Source organism: Stigmatopora argus, chromosome 19 (assembly GCF_051989625.1).
Source record: "Stigmatopora argus isolate UIUO_Sarg chromosome 19, RoL_Sarg_1.0, whole genome shotgun sequence".
Classification (NCBI taxonomy): Eukaryota; Metazoa; Chordata; class Actinopteri; order Syngnathiformes; family Syngnathidae; genus Stigmatopora; species Stigmatopora argus.
Window position 1 is genome coordinate 3,347,656 of NC_135405.1, and position 20,620 is coordinate 3,368,275.

The window sequence follows — 20,620 nt, forward strand, 5'->3', positions numbered from 1 at the left end:
ATAGAAAAAAAATCCATGGAACATTAACTTTCTGTTGTGCCATGCACAATCTTCTCCCTTTCCTCTGAAGTTTATGCACGACACCACAACCGTCATTACAGAATCACGTCAACATTTTGCAGCACAGTGCTTGGTGGTGAATTTGGCAGTGGACTCGTAGCGGGGCGGTGAGACCCCTTTTTTCCAACTCCCGGTTCATGCGTCCCATTATTAGACCGCGAGTTTCGGCCACCATGCTAGGAGCCCCGTCAGTCGTGATGCTAGCTAGCTTTGACCAGTCCAGGTCCAACTTCTCCATGGTTTGGCACACTTTGTCAAAAATATCCTCTCCCGTTGTAGTCCCTTTGAGACTTTGGAGGGCTGCCAGATCCTCGCAAATCTCAAAGTTTGCGCTAACTCCACGAATAAAAATGAGCAGTTGCGCTGTGTCTTGCACGTCCGTGCTTTCATCCAGTGCTAATGAAAAAAAGTCAAATTATTTCGTCTTCTGCTGCAGCTGGGCATATACATTACTCCCGATTTCTTCAACACGTCTGGTCATTGTACTCACCGACAGACTTACGGCATTAAATGCATCTTTCTTCTCGGGACACACCTCCTCCGCGACAGTATCCATACATTTCTTAGCAAACTCTCCGTCAGTGAAAGGCTTACCGCTGCTTGCTATCAATTTAGCAACCCAAAAGCTGGCCCGAACGGATGCCTGGTTCTGCTGAGATAGTAGTCCACTTTTTCGCTTTGAGAGTTTGTCTGCTCGTATTTGGCCTTGCAATCTATCGTACTTGTCTTTGTGACGGGATTCATAGTGTCGGCAAAGATTGTATTCTTTGAATACCGCCACCGTCTCTTGACAAATGAGACAAACAGCCTTTTCTTTGCATTGAACAAAAAAATAATCGTTTGTCCACTCCAGGTTAAATACCCTGCATTCTGAATCAATTTTTCTCTCACCTAACTTTTTCGCCATTATTCCGTTCTCAAACAGGTTGCAGTTTTAATATGCTTGAATAGTCCGCGATGGTCCCAGGGCTTCGCCCTCACCTGCGATCGTCCAGATGTCTCGGTAACACTGCTCGTGCATGCAACGGTGGACGTGCCCGCATGCATCAAAGGGAAACACTCTCCCCGCGCGTGTCACCAAAGAAGCAATGCGAAGCCCCGCTTCACTGGGATGATTTGTGGGCTCAGCAGGGGTGCAATGAACCAAACACAAGATTAAAACGTCCCAGTCTTCAAGGCCGAATAGGAAAAAAAATCTGATAGCGTCTCTGGTATTGTTCAGAGGGCCGGTCCAAATGTGCCGGCGGGCCGCATCCCAAAAAAAAAAAAAAAAAATTAAAAAAAAAAAAAAAAAAATCTGATAGCGTCTCTGGTATTGTTCAGAGGGCCGGTCCAAATGTGCCGGCGGGCCGGATACGGCCCGCGGGCCGTAGTTTGGTGACCCCTGATTTAAAGGGACTGACAACCTAGTATAAATTAACTTTGTGATTGACCGTTGTTTAAAGTATTTAAGTATGCAAGTAACAAATTCCTTAGACCACTAATATAGAAAATGATGTTTGAACATAAAAAAACACTGCTAAAGAAAAAATTCGGGACGTTAGTTATACCCACGTGCATCCTTTGCATGGATGCATTTTCTTTGGATTGAAAGTCTGGACGGAATAAAAATGCTTCATGTGTAGGCCCCATTCGGAACATTTTAACCTGATCAAGCCCATTCTGGTCTGGATTTTATTATGAACAAGAGAGGTAGTTTGTCGATTTGTAATCTGATCGGTGTGAATGAGCACATTTCATTCATTTTTTGTACCGCTTTTCCTCACACGAGGGACGCTGGAGCCTATCCCAGCTGACTTTGGGCGCCAGGCGGTTAACACCCTGAATTGGTGGCCAGCCAATTGCAGGGCACAAGGAGACACACCACCAGTCACGCCCACACTCATACCTAGGGACAATGCAGAGTGTTCAACCAGCCTACTCTCCATGTTTTTGGGATGTGGGAGGAAACTGGAGTACCCGGAGAAAACCCAAGCAAGCCCGGAGAGAACATGCAAACTCCACACTGTGGTGACCTACCTGGGATCGAACACTCAACCCCAGAACTGTGAGGCTGAGGTGCTAACCACTCGCTGCCGAACATGGGCTTTTATTGCGCGTATCTGTGACAGTATAGTCATACCTCTACTTATGAATGTCTCTAGGTATAAAATTTTCAGGTTACGAAAGCTTTTTATATGCTAATGAGTGCCTCAATATACGAAAAAGAACCAAGGTATGAAATCTCCCAAAAAGTAAATGCATTTCCTTATCCATTATTTTATTTTGAAAATATTGTCGCAGATGTATTGAGTCTTACTTTAGAACCTCACTTCACTCTACTGGGCTCTCATTGGCTGTCTCACAACAACCACTAGCCATGGTTCAAGATTCTTTTTTACATACCTGTCAAGTTTGGCTAAATGTTCTCCTTATTAATGATTACAATTCCCTTTATTAAGCGATAAAAACCGTACAAATGCAACGCGGTACATATTTACACATACACACACAAGGCAGATAGGGCACACATTCATTAATTCATTTTCTGAACCGCTTTATTCTCACTATAGAAGTCTAAAATGTACTACAAAGTGGACGGCTTTCTGATTGCAATTCCCATTATTAAGCAGTAAAAACTGTACAGAGCAACGCGGTACATATTTACACATACACACAGGGCAGATAGGGCACACATTCATTCATTCATTTTCTGAACCGCTTTATCCTCACTATAGAAGTCTAAAATGTACTACAAAGTGGACGGCTTTCTGATTGCAATTCCCATTATTAAGCAATAAAAAACATACATATGCAACGTGGTACATATTTACACATACACAGGGCATATAAGGCACACATTCATCCAATCCAATTTTCTGAACCGCTTTATCCTCACCAACCAAGTCTAAAACGTACTACAAGGTGGACGGCTTTCTGACGCAGATGTGTCAAAGGTGAATGCGCGTGCGCATTGCATGTCCCGTCCACCTCGGCTAAATGCTCTCCTTATTAATGATTGCAATTCGCCTTATTAAGCGATAAAAAAATAAAAAAATAAAAAAAAATAAAAAAAAAACGTAGAAATGCAACGCGGCACATATTTACACACACATGGGGCACACGTAAAAGTAAAAGCTACTACAAAGTGGATGGCTTTCTGGGTTTCTGACGCGGACGCGTCAAAGGGGAATGCACGTGCGCATATGCCCGGTCCACTTCAGCTAAATGTTCCCTTTATTAATGATCTTAATTCCTCTTCTTCTTTCACTCGTAAAAGTCTAAAATGTACTACAAAATGGACGGCTTTCTGACGTCGTCTGGTCATAGGGAAACGCGCGTGCGCATCTCATGCTTCACAACATGGATAGATTCTGTATGCTTGTTATTAATTTAAAGACATTAATAAAGCATTTTCTTATAATTTTCTCTAATTTTTGTGTATTTCTCACATCTTTCATACAAAATTGGGACAGTTTGACCAATTTTAAAAAGGTTTAGTTGGTAGTTGTGTGAGGACGGTGGAACAAATTAAAGAATTTACATATAAAGTACTGCTCTACTTACGACATTTTCAATTTACGAAAAATGTTCTGGAACCAATTAATTTCGTAAGTAGAGGTACGACTGTATATGCGTTTCTGTTATTCCCGGAAGCTTGTAGAAGCAGACTGAGCAAAAGACTGGACTGAACTGGACCTGGCGGTAGATAAACGGGAAAAATATGTGAAATCATGCTAATGTTTAAAGTATGGATGGAGCAATGTTTTGTTTACAGCTTCTACTTCTCTTTACAATATATTTTATGTTTCCGTTTTTCTCCACTTTTATACCTCAAAAAACTTGAATTGCGTTTTGTGTCTTCAACATTTTTTCACTGGGATGCACATGATAAAATGTTTTCTGTCCTTTTTAAAGAAACTCAATTTTGTGGTAATATTTGTCATTTTTAAAATAAAATGTACATTAATTGTGCACTTATTCAGTTTATTTTTAATCTGCACAATGCTAATGACCCAATCATTTTGTCCTATTGCAGGTCAGAAGACATGTCTTCACCTTCATGGTGTCTTCCCATACATCTATATTCCTTATGATGGTCATGGACAGGAACAAGAACCATACCTGCGTCTGGTGGCCTTCAGCATCGACAGAGCAATCAATGTTGCGATGGGAAACCCTGCCTCTGATGTCCAGCACATCTTTAAGGTGGTGCTGGTTTCTGGCATGTAAGTATCCATTTTCTTCCTTATGTTTTCCGAAATAATTGTCAAATAGAAACATGGAACTGCAAAGCTGCAAGTCTTTAAGAGAATGAAATAATATATTTGCGATGTACTTTCTTCCAGGCCTTTCTATGGCTACCATGCTAAGGAGAAACACTTTATGAAGATCTATTTGTACAATCCCCAGATGGTTAAAAGGTAAGATGAGAGGCTATGTCAGGAATTGTGTGTTTGCATCCCAACAAAACCTTGTGAAATTGTTTTGTGAATGGTGAGACCCCGTGATTGGGCTGTGGGAAATTAGTGATCTATATCAAAATGAATATTTTGATGCGATCATAATTTGTATATTAGGCTCTTTTTAGAATTTTAAGGTGCACATATAAAGTACATTTTTTAAACATATTTAAGGGATACATTAGAGCAGGGGTAGGGAACCTATGGCTCGGGAGCCATATGTGGCTCTTTCCATGGGTACATGTGGCTCTCCACTAACCTGTGAGGTAAAATATGGAAATCATTGGTGAGAGAGCTGAGTCCCAAACGCACTAACAAGAGCGTCACTGCGGCGTCGACACTACCTGTACCCCTATTTTAATCATAATTTTGTTTTTTATTACTCTTCTGCATGCATGATATCATTGATACTGATTTTGTAAGCCACCACATAACAATGTTGTCAAAAGAAATCAGAGACTTTTTGTACATTAAAAGTGATGAAATGACAAAAAAAATAAAAATTACACTTTCATAAATTTTTACTTTTCAGTTCCGAGAATGGCTCTCAAGAAATAACATTAGAAAATATTAATTGTTTATGGCTCTCTCTGTCAAAAAGGTTCCCGACCCCTGCATTAGAGGTAAGATCGGGCCGAAAAAATAGAGCCCGACCCGACCTGGCCCGAGCCTGAAGGAAACCCGAAATTTCATATTTTATTTGTGAGGACTCGGGAAGGGTGATTTATGATAACAAATTAAAGCCTGTCTTTTGTAATTAAATCTGAGTTAAACAAGACTGTATAAACATTTACGTATTTTATATCATAATGTACATGTTTGACGATTTCAACTGATTAAATGCCTGCTCAGCGTCGAAGTGCCTGTCTTTTTGCTCTCGTATGAGAGCAAAGTGCCACATTAACTACATTCGACAAAGCCAACGCAAGTTTCTGTCGCATGTTCAACAATCAATTTGAAGCTTTCCCACACCTCACTCTTGCCGGTCGGTGCATGTTTGTCTTTTCAGTTCTCCTGTCGTTAGTTTATCCTTAACTTCTTGCTTCTCCATATTTCGGAGGGGAAGATTATTAAGAGGGCCGCGTTCACGTGACGTGCACAGAGCATGCTCTGGCTTTGCGGCTCTGCCTTCAATTGCAATTTCATTACAGCACCTTCTCTGTTTTATCCAAATTACCGTATGTACTCGTATATAAGCCGCCACCCTGAAAGTTGCCTTGAAATTTTAGATTTTTTTCAATTTCTTGCGTATCAGCTGCCCCCTGATTCCCAATTTTCACCTCCATATTCAATGGTTTTAATAGGGAGTACAAATGTGTTACTTTGAAGGGAAAATCTTAAGAAAAATCATCACAAGTGGCATTTCTGAGATACTGTATGAATCAAAAGCACATTATTAGGGTCAATATCATAAGAAAGTTAATAGGCCTGTCTTTGTAAATGCAAAATATCAAATTATTCAATTTGAATGAAAGAAAGTCTATCTTGATGAGAACCTGATGCTTCCACAGCACATCTGACCATTGCTTACGGTGCACCAATGTGCTGCAGCACAGTGGTTGGGAAACACTCGTGTATAACACATACATAAATTAATCATTTTACCTACACATTTTTTTTTTACCAATATACAGATCAAATTTTGTAACATCTCATTTCTTGCAGGGTTTGTGAGTTGTTGCAGAGTGGAGCAGTGATGAACAAGATTTACCAACCTCATGAAGGCCACATTCCATACCTACTTCAGCTCTTCATTGACTACAATTTATATGGCATGAACCTGGTAAACCTTGCAGCGGTCAAGTTCCGTCCGGGCAAAACAAGAGGTAGGGGGCAAAGATCAGACTGAGTGTGGGCATGTTTTGATTTGATTTTCCAGAGTACTGTTGTATAATGTTGATTCATATAAAAGAAAATGCTACAGTGCCTTTGTGAAAGTATTCGGGCCCCCTCTAACTTTTCAACCCTCTGCCACATTTCAGTCTTCAAACATAAAGATATAAAACTCAAATTTTCCATCAAGAATTAACAAGTGGAACACAATAGTGAAGTGGAACACAATTTATTGGATATTTTAAACTTTTTGTAACAAATAAAAAAACTGAAAAATGGGGCGTGCAATATTATTCGGCCACTTTACTTTCAGTGCAGCAATCTCACTTCAGAAGTTCATTCAGGATCTCTGAATGATCCAATGTTGACTGACAATATAAAGAATTGATCTGTGTGTAATTATGTCGACGTAGAAATGCACATGCGCCGCGATAGTCTCAGTGTTCTGTTTAAAGTGCAGATACCATCATGAAAACCATGGAACACACCAGGCGGGTCCATGATACTGTTGTGTTGAAATTTAAAGCCGGCTTTGGATACAAAAAGATTTCCCGCTCATTGAAATGAAAGCAGTTTCAGACCACTGCAAATCTACCAACACCCGGCCGTCACTCTAAACTTTCACCTCAAACAAGAAGAACAATGATCAGAGATGCAGCCAAGAGGCCCATGATCACTCTGGATGAATTGCAGAGATCTACAACTGAGGTGGCAGTCTGTCCGTAAGACAACAATCAGTCGTACACTGCACAAATCTGACCTTTATTGAAGAGTCGCAAGAAGAAAGCCATTTCTCAAAGATATTCATAAAAAGTCTTGTTTAAAGTTTGCCTCAAGCTGCCTTACACCAAACAATGCAAAATGATATGTTTGGCATATAAGCAACACAGCTCATCACGCTGGACACACCATCCCCACTGTAACCATGGTGGTGGCAGCCTCTTAAGCAAGGACAGGGAAGATGGTTAAAATTGATGGGAAGATGAATGGAGTCAAATACAGGACCATTCTGGAAGAAAACCTGTTGGAGTATGCAAAATACTTGAGACTGGGACGGAGATTTATCTTCCGACAGGACAATGACCCAAAAGATAAAGCCAAATCTATAATGGAATAGTTCACAAATAAACGTATTAGAACGTGTTAGAATGGCCAAGTCAAAGTCCAGACCTAATCCAATCGAGAATTTATCGGCAGAGTTGAAGACTGCTGTTCACAAACGCTCTCCATCAAACCTCACTTCGGTCGGGGTGTTTTGCAAGTTAGAATGTTCAAGAACTTCAGTCTCTTGATGTGCAAAACTGATAGAGCCACTTGCAGCTGTAATCGCACCAGAAGGTGTCGCCACAAAGTATTAATGCCAGAGAGCCGAATAATATTGTCTGCCCCATTTTTCAGGTTTTTAATTTGTCAAAGTCTAAAATGTCCAAGAAATTTCATTCCTCTTCACAATTGTGTCCCACTTGTTGTTGATTCCTGACGAAAGAAATAATGTTATGTCTTTGTTTGAAGCCTGCAATGTGGTGAAGTTTGAAAAGGGAGTCAAGGGGGGGCAAATACTTTCGCAAGGCACTGTAAGTAGGTATTGCACCATAGTTGCACCCTTGAAACTGGATTTTTTTGTTTTATGGATTGATTAATTTAATGCTGATTTATTGGTGCCTGTGTTGCCTTTAGCTTATATCTTAGCCGGTAGAGCGAGGGCAGTGCAGTATTGTTGCCTGTAAATTGCGAGTTATTTTAAAGCAGGGGTGTTCATTGCGTCGATTGCCAAGTTACTATTGGTAGATTGCCTAGGAGTAACATTTGAGCCAGTTTGTTAGTTTTCTTCGGGCCTGAACAGTGTCGTTTGTATCGCGGCATCACAATGTGCCCATTGCAATACCCACACTTATTTTGAACATGGATATCTGACTCCTTTAACAATCATTAGGCTCTCAGGATCATAAATGTGGTGCTGACAGCCTCAGCTACCATAAACAACCTGCCCCAGCTGCTTGCTAAGTTGTTCCTTTGATGTTGAACAGATAACGAGACTTGCCTCTTCTTTTCGGTGCCCTTTTTTGGTAATGAGACGTGTCTTAGCTGGCCTCCCTCCAAGCTCACTGTTTTGAAACTTTCTTGCTATGTAGCAATGGCCAGTATCTATCAATCCTTGGAGATATTTTTTTAATTTTTGGGGGGGCCAGAGCTGACATCGTCGCCTCGTGGTGTAGAGGTTCACTCGCCTGACTTCAGTGGGGGCAGATGTGTGCTCGATTCCCGCTGGTGGCATTATGATTGTGCGCGAGGATGGTCGTTTGTGTCTCTGTGTGCCAATTGAGTGACTAGCGACCAGCCTAGAGTGTACTAACTAATCAGATGGTATAGGTTCCGGGAAACCCTGCAATCCTTAAGACAGGGGTGGCCAAGTCCAGTCCTCGAGAGCCCCTATCCAATCTGTTTTCCATATCTCCCTCCTCTACCACACCTGAATCAAATGATCAACTCATCAGCAAGCTGTCCAGAAGCTTCATACCAATCCCGATTATTTGATTCAGGTGTGTTGGTGGAGGGAGACATGGAAAACAGACTGGATAGGGGATCTTGAGGACCGGACTTGCCTGCCTTAAGAGGATGTGTGGTACGGAAGATGGAAAAGAAAAGAAATCAGGGCTGATTAAATAATTGCGCTCTTGTTGCCTGTACGTTATAAGTTAACCAGTAGGGTGGAGTTTAGTGTGGATTTATTGTGACCTGTAAAGTTGGTTTTAGATTGAGTTAGCCAGTAGTCGAGAGCCTTCACTCTTCAATGGCACACTAGTGCTTGTTTGAAATCTCTGTGAAATATTTTCTGATATTAAAATTATGGGTCTAAAGCAGGACTACATTTCATTCCCAAGAACAGCTCCAACTGGATTACGCATATAGCATCAATTTGAAATCAACAGGGAAAATCCTTTTTAATATGTGCAGGTGCTATTTATAGCTCAAGTTCTGGTTTCTTTTTGCCTTGTATGATGTTTTTACATTTTCTTGAGAGATTCAGAACATTTTGATGTCAGGTGTTGCTATTTACTCATTTTCCATTGTATTACTGTAAAGCTGATCTAGGTCTACTGATTTTATGTCAGCCCCAACTGCCTCAACTCCTGTGTGTACATCACTTCAATTGCAATGTATTTTTTACTTTAAACATTCACAGTTTTTTTTTTTAATATGGTTAATTAAATAGGTACTGACACTATAACGTGGTCTTCAGGAACACAAACAATGAGACCTTCTCTTGGAATTTCCCACAAGTGCTCCAGTCAATCTAACTTTTTACAATGGTACCATCCAGTGAGCACATACCACAAGCCATGGCATTCCACTCTTGGCTTTAATAAGGTTCCATCATGCTTGACTTATCCCAGACAAAACTAGGGTTCAGCGCCACCTTAATCTCTGTAGTTTAGTGGAAAAACGCCTTCCATACCCCTAATCTATGTGACAAAGAACTACAATAGTTGCATCAGTTTATTTCCTTTGCATTTAAAGTCCAAATCCGTGGTTCTTAATATGGGATGAAAAAGTAAAATGATGAACAGGACTAGACTAGGCTATTTAGTTCTTGTGACTTGAAGGCAAGCAGGGAGCTTTTGTATTCTTGTGAAAATGTTTGTTCAAAGAATCTGAAAATGCAAATCGCAATTTTTTTTTGAACTATGTTAACGTAGAAAATATTTAAACAGAAAGACAAAACCATTCAACGCTGCCATTTATGACCAGAGGTACACCCAAGCTCTGTAATTTCCACACTAACCTCACTTTCTGTTCACCATATTTGTATATACAGTAATACCTTGAGATACGAGCTTAATACGTTCCAGGACCGAGCTCATATGTCAATTTACTTGTATCTCAAATCAATTTTTCCCATAGAAAATAACTAAATACAAATTAATCCGTTCTCGCCATCTGAAAAACCACCAAAACCAGGATATTACAATGGAAAAACATCTTTTTATTTGTTCTAATTCACCACCTACTGACAAAGCAAGAAATACCTATCTAGTGGTTATGATTTTCAATACTAAAATGTGACATTACTCGGTAAAGACAGACAGTAGCAGTTTACTGCGTCGTGCACCGACAATAGAGAGAGAGGACAGGCGAGAGACTTGATGGATGGCAACGCGCTCGTAACATAACAAACTTTAAATTAAACTTAAATTAACTTAGATTACTATACACACTTGAAAATAAGTTTTAATCTTACGTTACACTGAATGTAAACCTTCTTTTGCGATAACCGAGGCAAAGATGTTAATGTATTCCACCGTGGCTTTCGAGTCGGAACTTGCTGCTTCTCCATGCCTCAGAACCGAGTGTATCCCAGTTCGTTTTTTAAAATTATCGAATCAGCCACGACTTGCCTTAACGGGTTCTGCTGGTGTCTTTTTCAGATTCTTGCTATAATTTAAAGTCCATGTAGATTTCGCTGTCTTTTAGCAGATTATCGACTCGGTCACGCTATCTCCAGTAAAACATGCAACCTGTATATCCCGGTGATCGTAGATATCTTCATGCGAGTGACATGCGGCGAGAAAGCCAGAGCGAAGCTGTTCTCATAAGCAGCTTCTCGCATACTCGGCCACCCGTACGGCTGCATCCGGAACCATCTCCTATGCTCGTATCTCAAAGCACAAATTTGCTCGGAATTTTCATCATATCTCAAATTTCTCGTATGCTGGGACACTCGTATGTCCAGGTATTACTGTACAAGCATTATTGCATGAAATATTCATTAGTGTAATTTTGAATGCAAAAATGTACTCCTGTTTAGTTATTATGTGCCCAAATCCGATACTGTCCGATACAGAAAAAATAGCCGTATCAGGGGCCAATACTGAGCACAACAGGACATCACCAATCTTTAGTGAATCTTAAGCTCCCAAAAGCGTGGCCTACAATTGGTGTAACAAAGGCATGTTAATGTCTTTTAGAGGATTTGCCAGCTACCTTGGACCAGCAGACCCCGAGCAGCCATTCCAGCAATCCCTGGAAGAGTCGGTGCACATCCAAACTCAGTGACAGCACCTTTGGAGGTACCTTTGCCCGCTGGGAAGAGAATGCCATTCCCTGGTGAGTCATAGCACTTTGAGTAACAAGTCCCTGAAACATTCATTCAGTTCATTTTCTATATATTTTTTTTTATTTGGAACAAGTTGCAATAGTTCATGACCGGAGTTAATGTTGTTTCTGCCTAACTTTTTCTTTGGTTGCATTTGGACATTCAAATTAATGTTTTAAAAAATCTTTAAAAGGTTCATATCAATACCACCAATTGTCAAACACAGGCTTTAAATTCTTTACACCACCGGACGTAACAAGGCACATAGTCAGTTAGGTGCGTCATATAGTGCGGAAAATACGCTATATCTAATTGCAATTCAATTGCAAGGCATAAATAGGCAAATGACTACAAACAAACTTTTATATGCACTTTCTTGTCAATTATATAAAAAAATCATTTAATCCACATTTTGGCGAAAGTACTTTAAGAAAATCTCAACAACACGAGTAGAATGTATAAGAGCCCTAAAACGTTACATGCCAGAACCTCTCAACAGTAATGTCAATAATAAGTCATTCAATGTTCATTCATTCATTTTCTGTACCGCTTATTCTCACAGAGGTTGTAGGGGTGCCGGAGCCTTCCCCAGCCAACCGTGGGCAGTAGGCGGGGGATGCATTAATTTGTTGTCAGGAAATCACTGAGCACACTGAGATGGACAACCACACACTCTTACCTGCTGACAATTTAGTGTGTTCAACCCTACCATGTGTTTTTTGGGGGGGATGTGGGACAATGCGGGCATGGGGAGAACATGCAAACTAACCTAACCATGCAATTATGTGTATGTATGTATATATGTGCTAAGCAACACGCTTATTTAATTATATATTTATTCATGTATTTATTTATTGACCTACTTATTACCTATCTATTTATGTCTAAAATGCCTTTCCTATTCCTGCATCCTCACCCTCTTGCCACTGGAACAACGAAATTTCCCGAATACGGGATGAATAAAGTTATCAAATCCAATCCAATCCAATCCAATCCAATCCAATCCAATCCAACCCAATCAGAAAAAGTTTGGAACTCACTGGGAATTGAACGCTCAATCTCAGAACTGTGAGGCGGACATGCTAACCACCCTGATAACAAATATTACTCCTGACCGATGCAATGATAAATGACAAGATCTACGTTAGTTATAATTTCAAACTATGAAAACTCATTGCCGTTCTGCCTATTTTTCTGTAGCTCCCTATTCCTGGATGAGCTGGCGAGGCAAAGCACCTGTGAACTAGAGGTTGATGCTGTTGCTGTAGATGTTCTCAACCGCCTCGAGGTTGAAAGTAAGTTGCACAGGGAACTCAATATTAGTCTTCCTCATTCAAAAGGTGCAAGAATTGGTGATCACCCCCTTGGATATTTATTGAGAAATTATGTATAGATGCCCACCTATGTCTAATGTAAACCTTGTTGTCACTTGTTCTTTTGGTCATCATGCTGCTGGTGGAGATGTGCGATCAGCTCAGTCAGCAGCAGGAACTTTTGTTTTGTCATTATCCTGTGTTAAATTGCGTTTCCTCCATGTTCTCCTTTGTTCTGCACGATTCAGACGTTTTGTTCTTTTGTCATTTTCTCAGATCAAATTGGAAAGAACCCTGGCCTACAAGCAATATGGGAGGATGAGAAGCAGCGGAGGAGAGAAAAAAACAAGGACTCTCAGATTGATACCCCACACTCTCAAGGTCAGCAGTTGTAAACATAAAGGTGTTGTAATAAATAACATGGATTTACTGCTTTACTTGAACTGCAAGTATTTGACCAACATTGATTTTGCATGCGTTTAAGAGTGTGACTCAGGAAAAGTAAGGAGTTGTTTTGATTATATTTTTCAGACCGTGAATTTGTGCCTTCAACTGAGAGTGAGCAAATTTTCATGAAAAGATTCAAGGAGATTTTGAAGGATGCAGAGTTTGATGTGTAAGTTGCACCTGTTTTAGATTAAATTAAACTTTATTCATCCCGACAAGATGGCACTTTGATTAATAGCAAAGGGTTGGGATTTATTCTTATAACAACTGTAGGCACAGTAAACCCTCGATTATCACGGATGATGTAGACCAGACATGGCCACGATAATCGAAATATCGCGAAGTAGGATAACCCCTATTACAACCATATTACTGTTTTTCCCCTATACATGAATAAACACACACAAAGAAAATTATCAAGAAGTGTATTAAATATTACAGCTATAAGCATATGAAAATACTGCAATGTATTAATTAATATCTAAATATAATCTATATATTTAAAAAAATGTACTGTGATGCTTCACCATTTCGCAGCATCAGTACATCGCAGTCTTTTATATTAAGTACAAAAAAGTACAGTATTTTCACACCCATAGGGTGCACTTTAAAGTCTAAAATTTTCTTTAAAATGGACGGGAGGCCCAATCAGTCGGTGCGCCTTGGTTATACACTAAATTCAAAATTTTGTATGACCCGGACTCCTTAACTTACTGGTTTAATCTCTTGCCGACATGCTACTTATTGCGATCAACCCAGTGGATGTTCTAAAAAAAATAGCCTCCAAGCATTACGGTAAATCCATTCAAAACATCCCCAGAGCTGCCAACTTCTCTGGAATTTCCGGAGTTTACTCTGGAATTTCCGGAGTTTACTCTGGAAAAGTAACGCAAACCCCGGGACTCCTGACAACCTCCCTAAACTCCGGAAATCCAAAAAATTGTCACTTACATTTTTTTTTAAAGCAACCATTTTGGAAAAGTTCCAATTTTCCAATTTAAATGCCTCAAAATTCACACCATCGCCAGCTGAAAAACTTAATGTTGTAGAAATTTGAATTTGCCAATTAATGAGCAACAATATATACTTTGTTCACTTTTTAGACTTATTTTCCTTATGCTGTACTTTTTCAATAGTTTTCAAAAACAAAATATTTCAAATCATGTAAAAACATGATAATAACAGTTTGATTTAAATTGTTCAATGTTATTTCTTTTTTTTTTACATTTTATATCGATTTTGTGCGAATTGCATTCACCCCCGATGAAAACATAAAACTCCGGAAATGGGACAAGGGTACTCCTGAAATGGGTTTGACGGAGTTTGGCAGTTCTGCATCCCAGACGAGTGGCAAGGCAGTTGATTTCCGTGTGCTCGTAGCGCTTTTAACCCTCAGAAACACTCAATAGTCAAAGAAACAACACATTGGAGCTATACAGAGGAAAGGCCTGACGTCACTGACAACAGAATGCGGGAGTTAACGCTTGGAAAAGTGACGGAATCCATGGATATAACACGATATAAGAGCAGAGAAACAGCGTAATGCATGGCTTGGGAGTGATGAATGTCGGATGCCAAACATAGTATAGTTCCAATCAAAGACTGGCAGGCAGCGTTGCACGAGTTACTTGACGATTTGGAATGGATTGTCGATGCCGGGGCCAAAGTGCCAGCGAGCACTGTAGTCTGAACTTTTGTCAAAGCTGGAATCACTATTACGAAACCCCACGGCGACAACTTTGACCCTGACAATGAGATGGAACCCACCATTGTTGGTGAACTCACCCATGCATGCTAACGTGTGTGCCACGCTAGCACGACCATTGCAGTGCGTTCTTTGAAACGAAGCACTTTTTCTATGGGCATAAAACAGAAAATAAACCAGCAACTGAGACGACGCCCTTTCAGGCGGTGTGTCCAATAGGTTTCAAAATACGGTAATGTATAAAATTCCCACTGAAACTCACAAGCGTAAGACAGTTTCCTGTCTTTCGCTTGCGACTAAGAAAATGGCGGAAGACGGGACGGTCACTCAACTCGGCACCGAGAAACAAATAATAGCCGATGGCCGTCCTTTTTGTCTGAAAATGCGAGCCCCGTGCGACCTTCTGGCGGATGCCGTGGCGCTTATTTGAAAATAGAGCTTTCTCGGCAAACTGGATGGCAGAGAGCCTCGGAGAAGGAAGGTGGATTTTTTTCAGAAATGCGAGCCTCGGGTGACGTTACGGCAGAAGCCATTGTCGCTGGCCGAAAATTAAAACGTTACGGCAGAAGCCATTGCTGCTGGCCGAAAATTAAGCCCTTGGGGCGGCTAAGATGGCTGAATGCCGCGGAGGAGCAATGTCGAAGTTCAATTTCCATTTAAGTCCAGGTAGCAGGCTGACGTCGTTCCTCGTATGCGAAAATAGAGCTCCCTGGATGGGTAATTGACAGCTGGACTGCCCAGAGGAGCATAACGATGAAGAACGTGGTCTTGGTACTTTGAGAGATCAGCAAGAAACTTTCAATATAGCTCACAGTTTAAAGCAGTGTCCCAGATATTGATGAGAACATGGTCATAACTGTGGAATATGGCAATCGTCTTAACAGTTTCATGTCCTTGACAAAAGCACATTTGTACCAAATAAGAAACAGTGGTCACAACTCCCAATCAACATCATCCTTGTGCGCCGATAACCTCTCGCAAAGGCTGCTCCTGAAAAGCTCCCCTACGGCACTTCCTGAAGATTCCATTGATGATCCAATGCCTTTCGAATCTGACAAAAAATGTCTTGTAAATTTCACGTACCACAGAGTATTATTAACAACTCTTGACAAAAGTGTTGCATATTTTTGCATTTCCAATGAAGATTGTAAAGCTGTAGAAATGGGCAATGCTTAATGGCATAACATGTTAATCACTGATGTAATCTCTTGACACCTGGCAATCTTCTTCCCTTGACATCTTTTTAGTCACTAAGCAGTCTAATTAAGAGCAACCAGACAGCGGCACATGAACTAACTCTCCAGACCGTTTGCTAATAAGCCCCGCCAGTATTTTTAATGACAATGAGGCTGAATGTTTCACACTTAACTTCATCATAAGTTAATTGATTATTTAAATCAAGCGGAGAGGAACTATTTTCACTGTGAGTATAGTACTTAAAGTATTTTTTTAATTCATAGATTATATTTAGATATTAATACATTATAGTCTTTTCATATGCATGTAACTAATATTTAATAAATACACTTCTTGACAATTGTACTTTTCTACTTGTATTTTGTATAGGCGTGAAAACATAGTATGGTATGTAGTTATAATAGGGGTCATCCTACTTCGCGGTTTTTCGATTATCGCGGCCCTCTCTGGTCTACATTATCTGTGATATTCAAGGGATTACTGGATACATTATGATAAATCATGAGTTATTTCATGAGTAGTTTTTATTTGACACCCCCTCGATTATTTCATTTTAACCTTTTACCAATTTTAACATACTATTTTTTCCACACATTCCTTTTTTTGTCACAGCTACATTTAACAACTCCTTTAAACAACCTCTGTTTGCGTATGGCACACAAGCGCAGGCATGCTCAACCATCAATTAGCGTTTCTAGTGATCAAGGCCAAAACACCCCATGATTCGTTAGAACACTACAGATTGTGTCCCAAAATGTACATCTGGGTGGCCCGGTGGAGCGAGTGGTTAGTGTGTCGGCCTCACAGCTCTGGGGTCCTGGGTTCAAATCCATGTCGATCCAACTGTGTGGAGTTTGCATGTTCTCCCCGGGCCTGCGTGTGTTTCCTCTGGGTACTCCGGTTTCCTCCCACATTCCAAAGACATGCATGGTAGGCTGATTGACCCTAGGTAGGGGTGTGAGTGTGCATGGTTGTCAGTCTCCTTGTGCCCTGCTATCGGCTGGCCACCAATTCAGGGTGTGCCCAGCCTCTGGCCCGGAGACAGCTGGGATAGGCTACAGTATCCCCCACGACCCTAATGAGGATAAAGCGGTTCAGAAAATGAGACGAGATGAGAAATGTACATCTTTCCCATCATGGAGACACCGCTCCCCTGAAACTCTCAACATCAAGGCTAACCTCATGTAAATACCACCTATTGGCACAACAGGCAAAATAACACCACGTCCATTTTTCTGTGATTCTGAAAAAAACACCCATGTGGTTTTCCCAATATGTGTAGTTATTATAGATATATTTAGCTTACGTTTTCCCTTTCTTTTCAGGACACAGGCCTCCGCTATTGGTGATGCAGAGGATTTAAGTGATCTCACCATCCATTCATCTCTTCATTTAACACCAGATGAAGTGCAGTGTACACTGGCTTCAGCTGTAGAGGTGCACAGGGACTCTGAGCCAGGTCAAGACTGATGAGAATTTACCTTTTTGGAAAATACATACATTCATTTTGATATATTTGAAAGAGTCATATGCACAATAGAGGTGTACTACAATGAAAAAGAAAAAAAAGTCTCAAGATGTAGCATAGGTGTTTCTTTAGGGTATTATTTATGACGAAATGTAATATTTGCGACATAGATCTCCCACTCTTCAGAGGCCTTGTACCAGCATAGTACATACTAACTAGGTCAGGTCCTTTGTAATGTGTTATGCCTCTGAGATGCTAACTATGACTTTTCTCTGTTTGCTTAGAATTTGTATGCATTAGTGGTAAAACCCCAGAAGAGGCTGTTGTGGATGAGGAGGCCATTTTGTGTCTACTGGAAAATAGTCAGAATTTCCTGCCACCCTCCCAGCCATCCAAACATTCATCCATAATAGGTATGTGTACAAGACATTGATTGTCCTAAGTAATATTTACTTGTTGTATGAATTAGACCTGGGAGAAAATTAATACGATTTATAAAAAAATTAAAAACTATCAGTCTATTGATAATTATGGTAGCTATCAAATCTTTTTTTCTTTCAAACTTCTGTGAATAAGTAAATAAATTACTTTCCTCATTATTCAATTTTGAAAGTAACTATGCTACCTTACTTTATAAGAAAAGAGAATATAAAATATGATGATTTTAAAAGGTATTTTTGTTGTTCTGTTGTGCAATAAAGATAACTGCCACCTTACACTATGTAAAGTAAAGAATAATTAAAACCTGCAGAAATTTTGACAGGCGTCTTTATTTTTATTAACTTCCCTTCAAACAAAAAGTTGCTGTGCAATATTAAACAAGTAATCAGACTAACACATCATCACCATTGGCAAGCAGACTATTTTCAGCCTCCCAAAAAGAAACACACAGACATAAAAAAAAAAAGTTGGATGAAGTTTTTGATTTTTGCAAAATTGTTAAAAACATTTGAATAAAATAGGGAAAGTCCTTGATATCAAGTTAGAAAAGAATTACAGGTTGTCGTGAAATAAGAAGAGTGGGTAAAGGAATGCTTCAGTGAGGCTGCTGTTTGTGCACGTGTATTTAAGAGGCATTAAGAAACATAGCAAATAAAGAAAACGACTGGTAGACTTCACTTGGATATTTTAGTGGATTCCTCGCTGTTGTCCTGCATCTCATAATCACTCATTTTGGCTGTTATAGTCTTTTTGCTTTCATGCTCTGTGTTAGCCGTTCTATTGCTAACCATGATAAGAACAGCTTTTTCTTAGCATGCTCTTCTTTTACTGAACTTTGGTCTGGAACTCGCGTTCACGTCGCATCAGCGCCCCCGTTCTTTGTGGTGTTTGGGTGTTGTAATTGCAGTTTTAAGTTATCAAAAATTATGTTGTTGACAAAAATTATTTGACGATAATTATCGTTTTATTGCCCAGGTCTAGTATGAATCACATTACATTTTCAAATATGCCAAGTTTTTCCTTTCCCACTTAAAGTGTTGGTGTTAAACGATAAAATGTTAGTGTCTCAGTATAATAACATAAATGTACTTTTTGGGAAAAACTGTTTGTTTTAAATAACTTGGCACTAAGCACTTGGGCTCACTAAATGAATGTATTTGGTTCATCATTGTATTACTTGAGGAGAAGCAATGGGTATTTTTTGAGGTGGCACTTGGTGTAAAAGGTTTCAGGACATCTTTCTGTAAGAAATTGCTTGAACGTGTTTAAGATACGTTTTTATGTTTTTTTTTTTTTTGTTTCTTTTGTCCATGCAGACAACAGCCAAGACTGTGCCATGATCAATCTTCTGGCAGGCTTGGCGGATGAGTGCAGGACTACTGGTTTGCACAGTTCAAAGTCCCAGTCAATTCCAGGTACCACTAACTGCAACTATAACAGTGACGATGAGGAGGCAAGGCCGGAGTTAGACAAGGAAGAAGCTGCTCTCAGTATGACAATGTCTCAACAATGGGACAGTGAGCTGCAAGAAAACTCATCTTTAACAAGGTCTTTTTTCACAATGACAGTGTTCTTTTGAATAAGGGATAAATGAAGTTTGTCCAGCATGTCATAACAGTTCTTGATATGTAATCTTGGTACCTGCAGATATGGTGTTAAGGAGACAGAGGAGAGCTCCAGTGACGAGCATCAGGAATCCTCAGATGAAGATATGGGGTGGAGTGCAAACAATTCTTTATTTGCTAACTTGTCCATCCCTCAGCTTGATGGGGCAGCAGATGAGAGCAGTGGTAAGAGATAGCTGTAAAGTCATTTTTATCATTTGTTTCTAAACACATGAAACATGGGGTAAGATAAATGCTGAAAATATGTATAGGCTAAGAATAAATTAAGTTCTAAATTGCTAAGTTATGGCAATAAACGTTCCTCAGGCCGAAACAGTATCTACTGATTGATATCAGTAAAAACCTTGCTTTCTGGGTATAACCTTCAACTATATATTTGCATATTTTCCACTCTCAGGCGCACCGGAGTATAAGACCCACCTTCAATCGATATTTTAAAACTGATTCCATATATGAGGGTACCACGTTATAAGGCACAGTAAATGTAGTAAAAGTAGGGGTTGGGGGGTTACGTAATGCACCCACTATATGGAGCTGCACAAAAGGGAATGTCGTACAATGATTTATTTATCCATATGTAATCCATATGTAATTTCCCCAGGTACGGGATGAATGAAGTTTAATCTAATCTAATATGTAAGATGCAATTTTGTCTTTTGTTAAAATTTAAGACTATGGTGCGCTAATTGCCGCAACTGCTACTTCTTCATGGTACACTTGGCTAGTTAGCCATTCCTGCAGGTTACAAAACTTGTGATAATCGTACCTTAGGTGTTTAATCCTATTTGGGCATTGTGAAATAAAGCAGGCAGACTATGAGCCATGTACAGAAATAGATGCACTACCAGCACCTAAAATTTTGCCAAGGCCCTGCTGAATTCCTAGCATTTCCTCCAGAAATGGAAGAGCGGAATGTGCAAAATGTGGCAGAGACAACACTTGAAGTTGACTCCACTGTTGAATTGAGTGTGAATCTGCAGCCAATTTCAACGTC

At 40.0% G+C, this 20,620-nt stretch overlaps 1 protein-coding gene across 2 annotated transcripts in view; it reads left to right on the forward strand.

Annotated features, from left to right (window-relative positions):
* Window positions 1–20,620, forward strand: part of rev3l (REV3 like, DNA directed polymerase zeta catalytic subunit) — a 55,354-nt gene that overhangs the window by 13,822 nt on the left and 20,912 nt on the right. For both annotated transcript variants that reach the window (XM_077587892.1, XM_077587893.1), the window contains exons 2-12: window positions 4,079–4,268; window positions 4,389–4,463; window positions 6,168–6,328; window positions 11,303–11,441; window positions 12,631–12,725; window positions 13,020–13,124; window positions 13,275–13,359; window positions 17,418–17,551; window positions 17,845–17,973; window positions 19,318–19,549; window positions 19,649–19,791. In XM_077587892.1, the coding sequence (XP_077444018.1) occupies window positions 4,079–4,268; window positions 4,389–4,463; window positions 6,168–6,328; window positions 11,303–11,441; window positions 12,631–12,725; window positions 13,020–13,124; window positions 13,275–13,359; window positions 17,418–17,551; window positions 17,845–17,973; window positions 19,318–19,549; window positions 19,649–19,791 (1,488 nt within the window). The remainder of the gene's footprint in view (window positions 1–4,078; window positions 4,269–4,388; window positions 4,464–6,167; window positions 6,329–11,302; window positions 11,442–12,630; window positions 12,726–13,019; window positions 13,125–13,274; window positions 13,360–17,417; window positions 17,552–17,844; window positions 17,974–19,317; window positions 19,550–19,648; window positions 19,792–20,620) is intronic.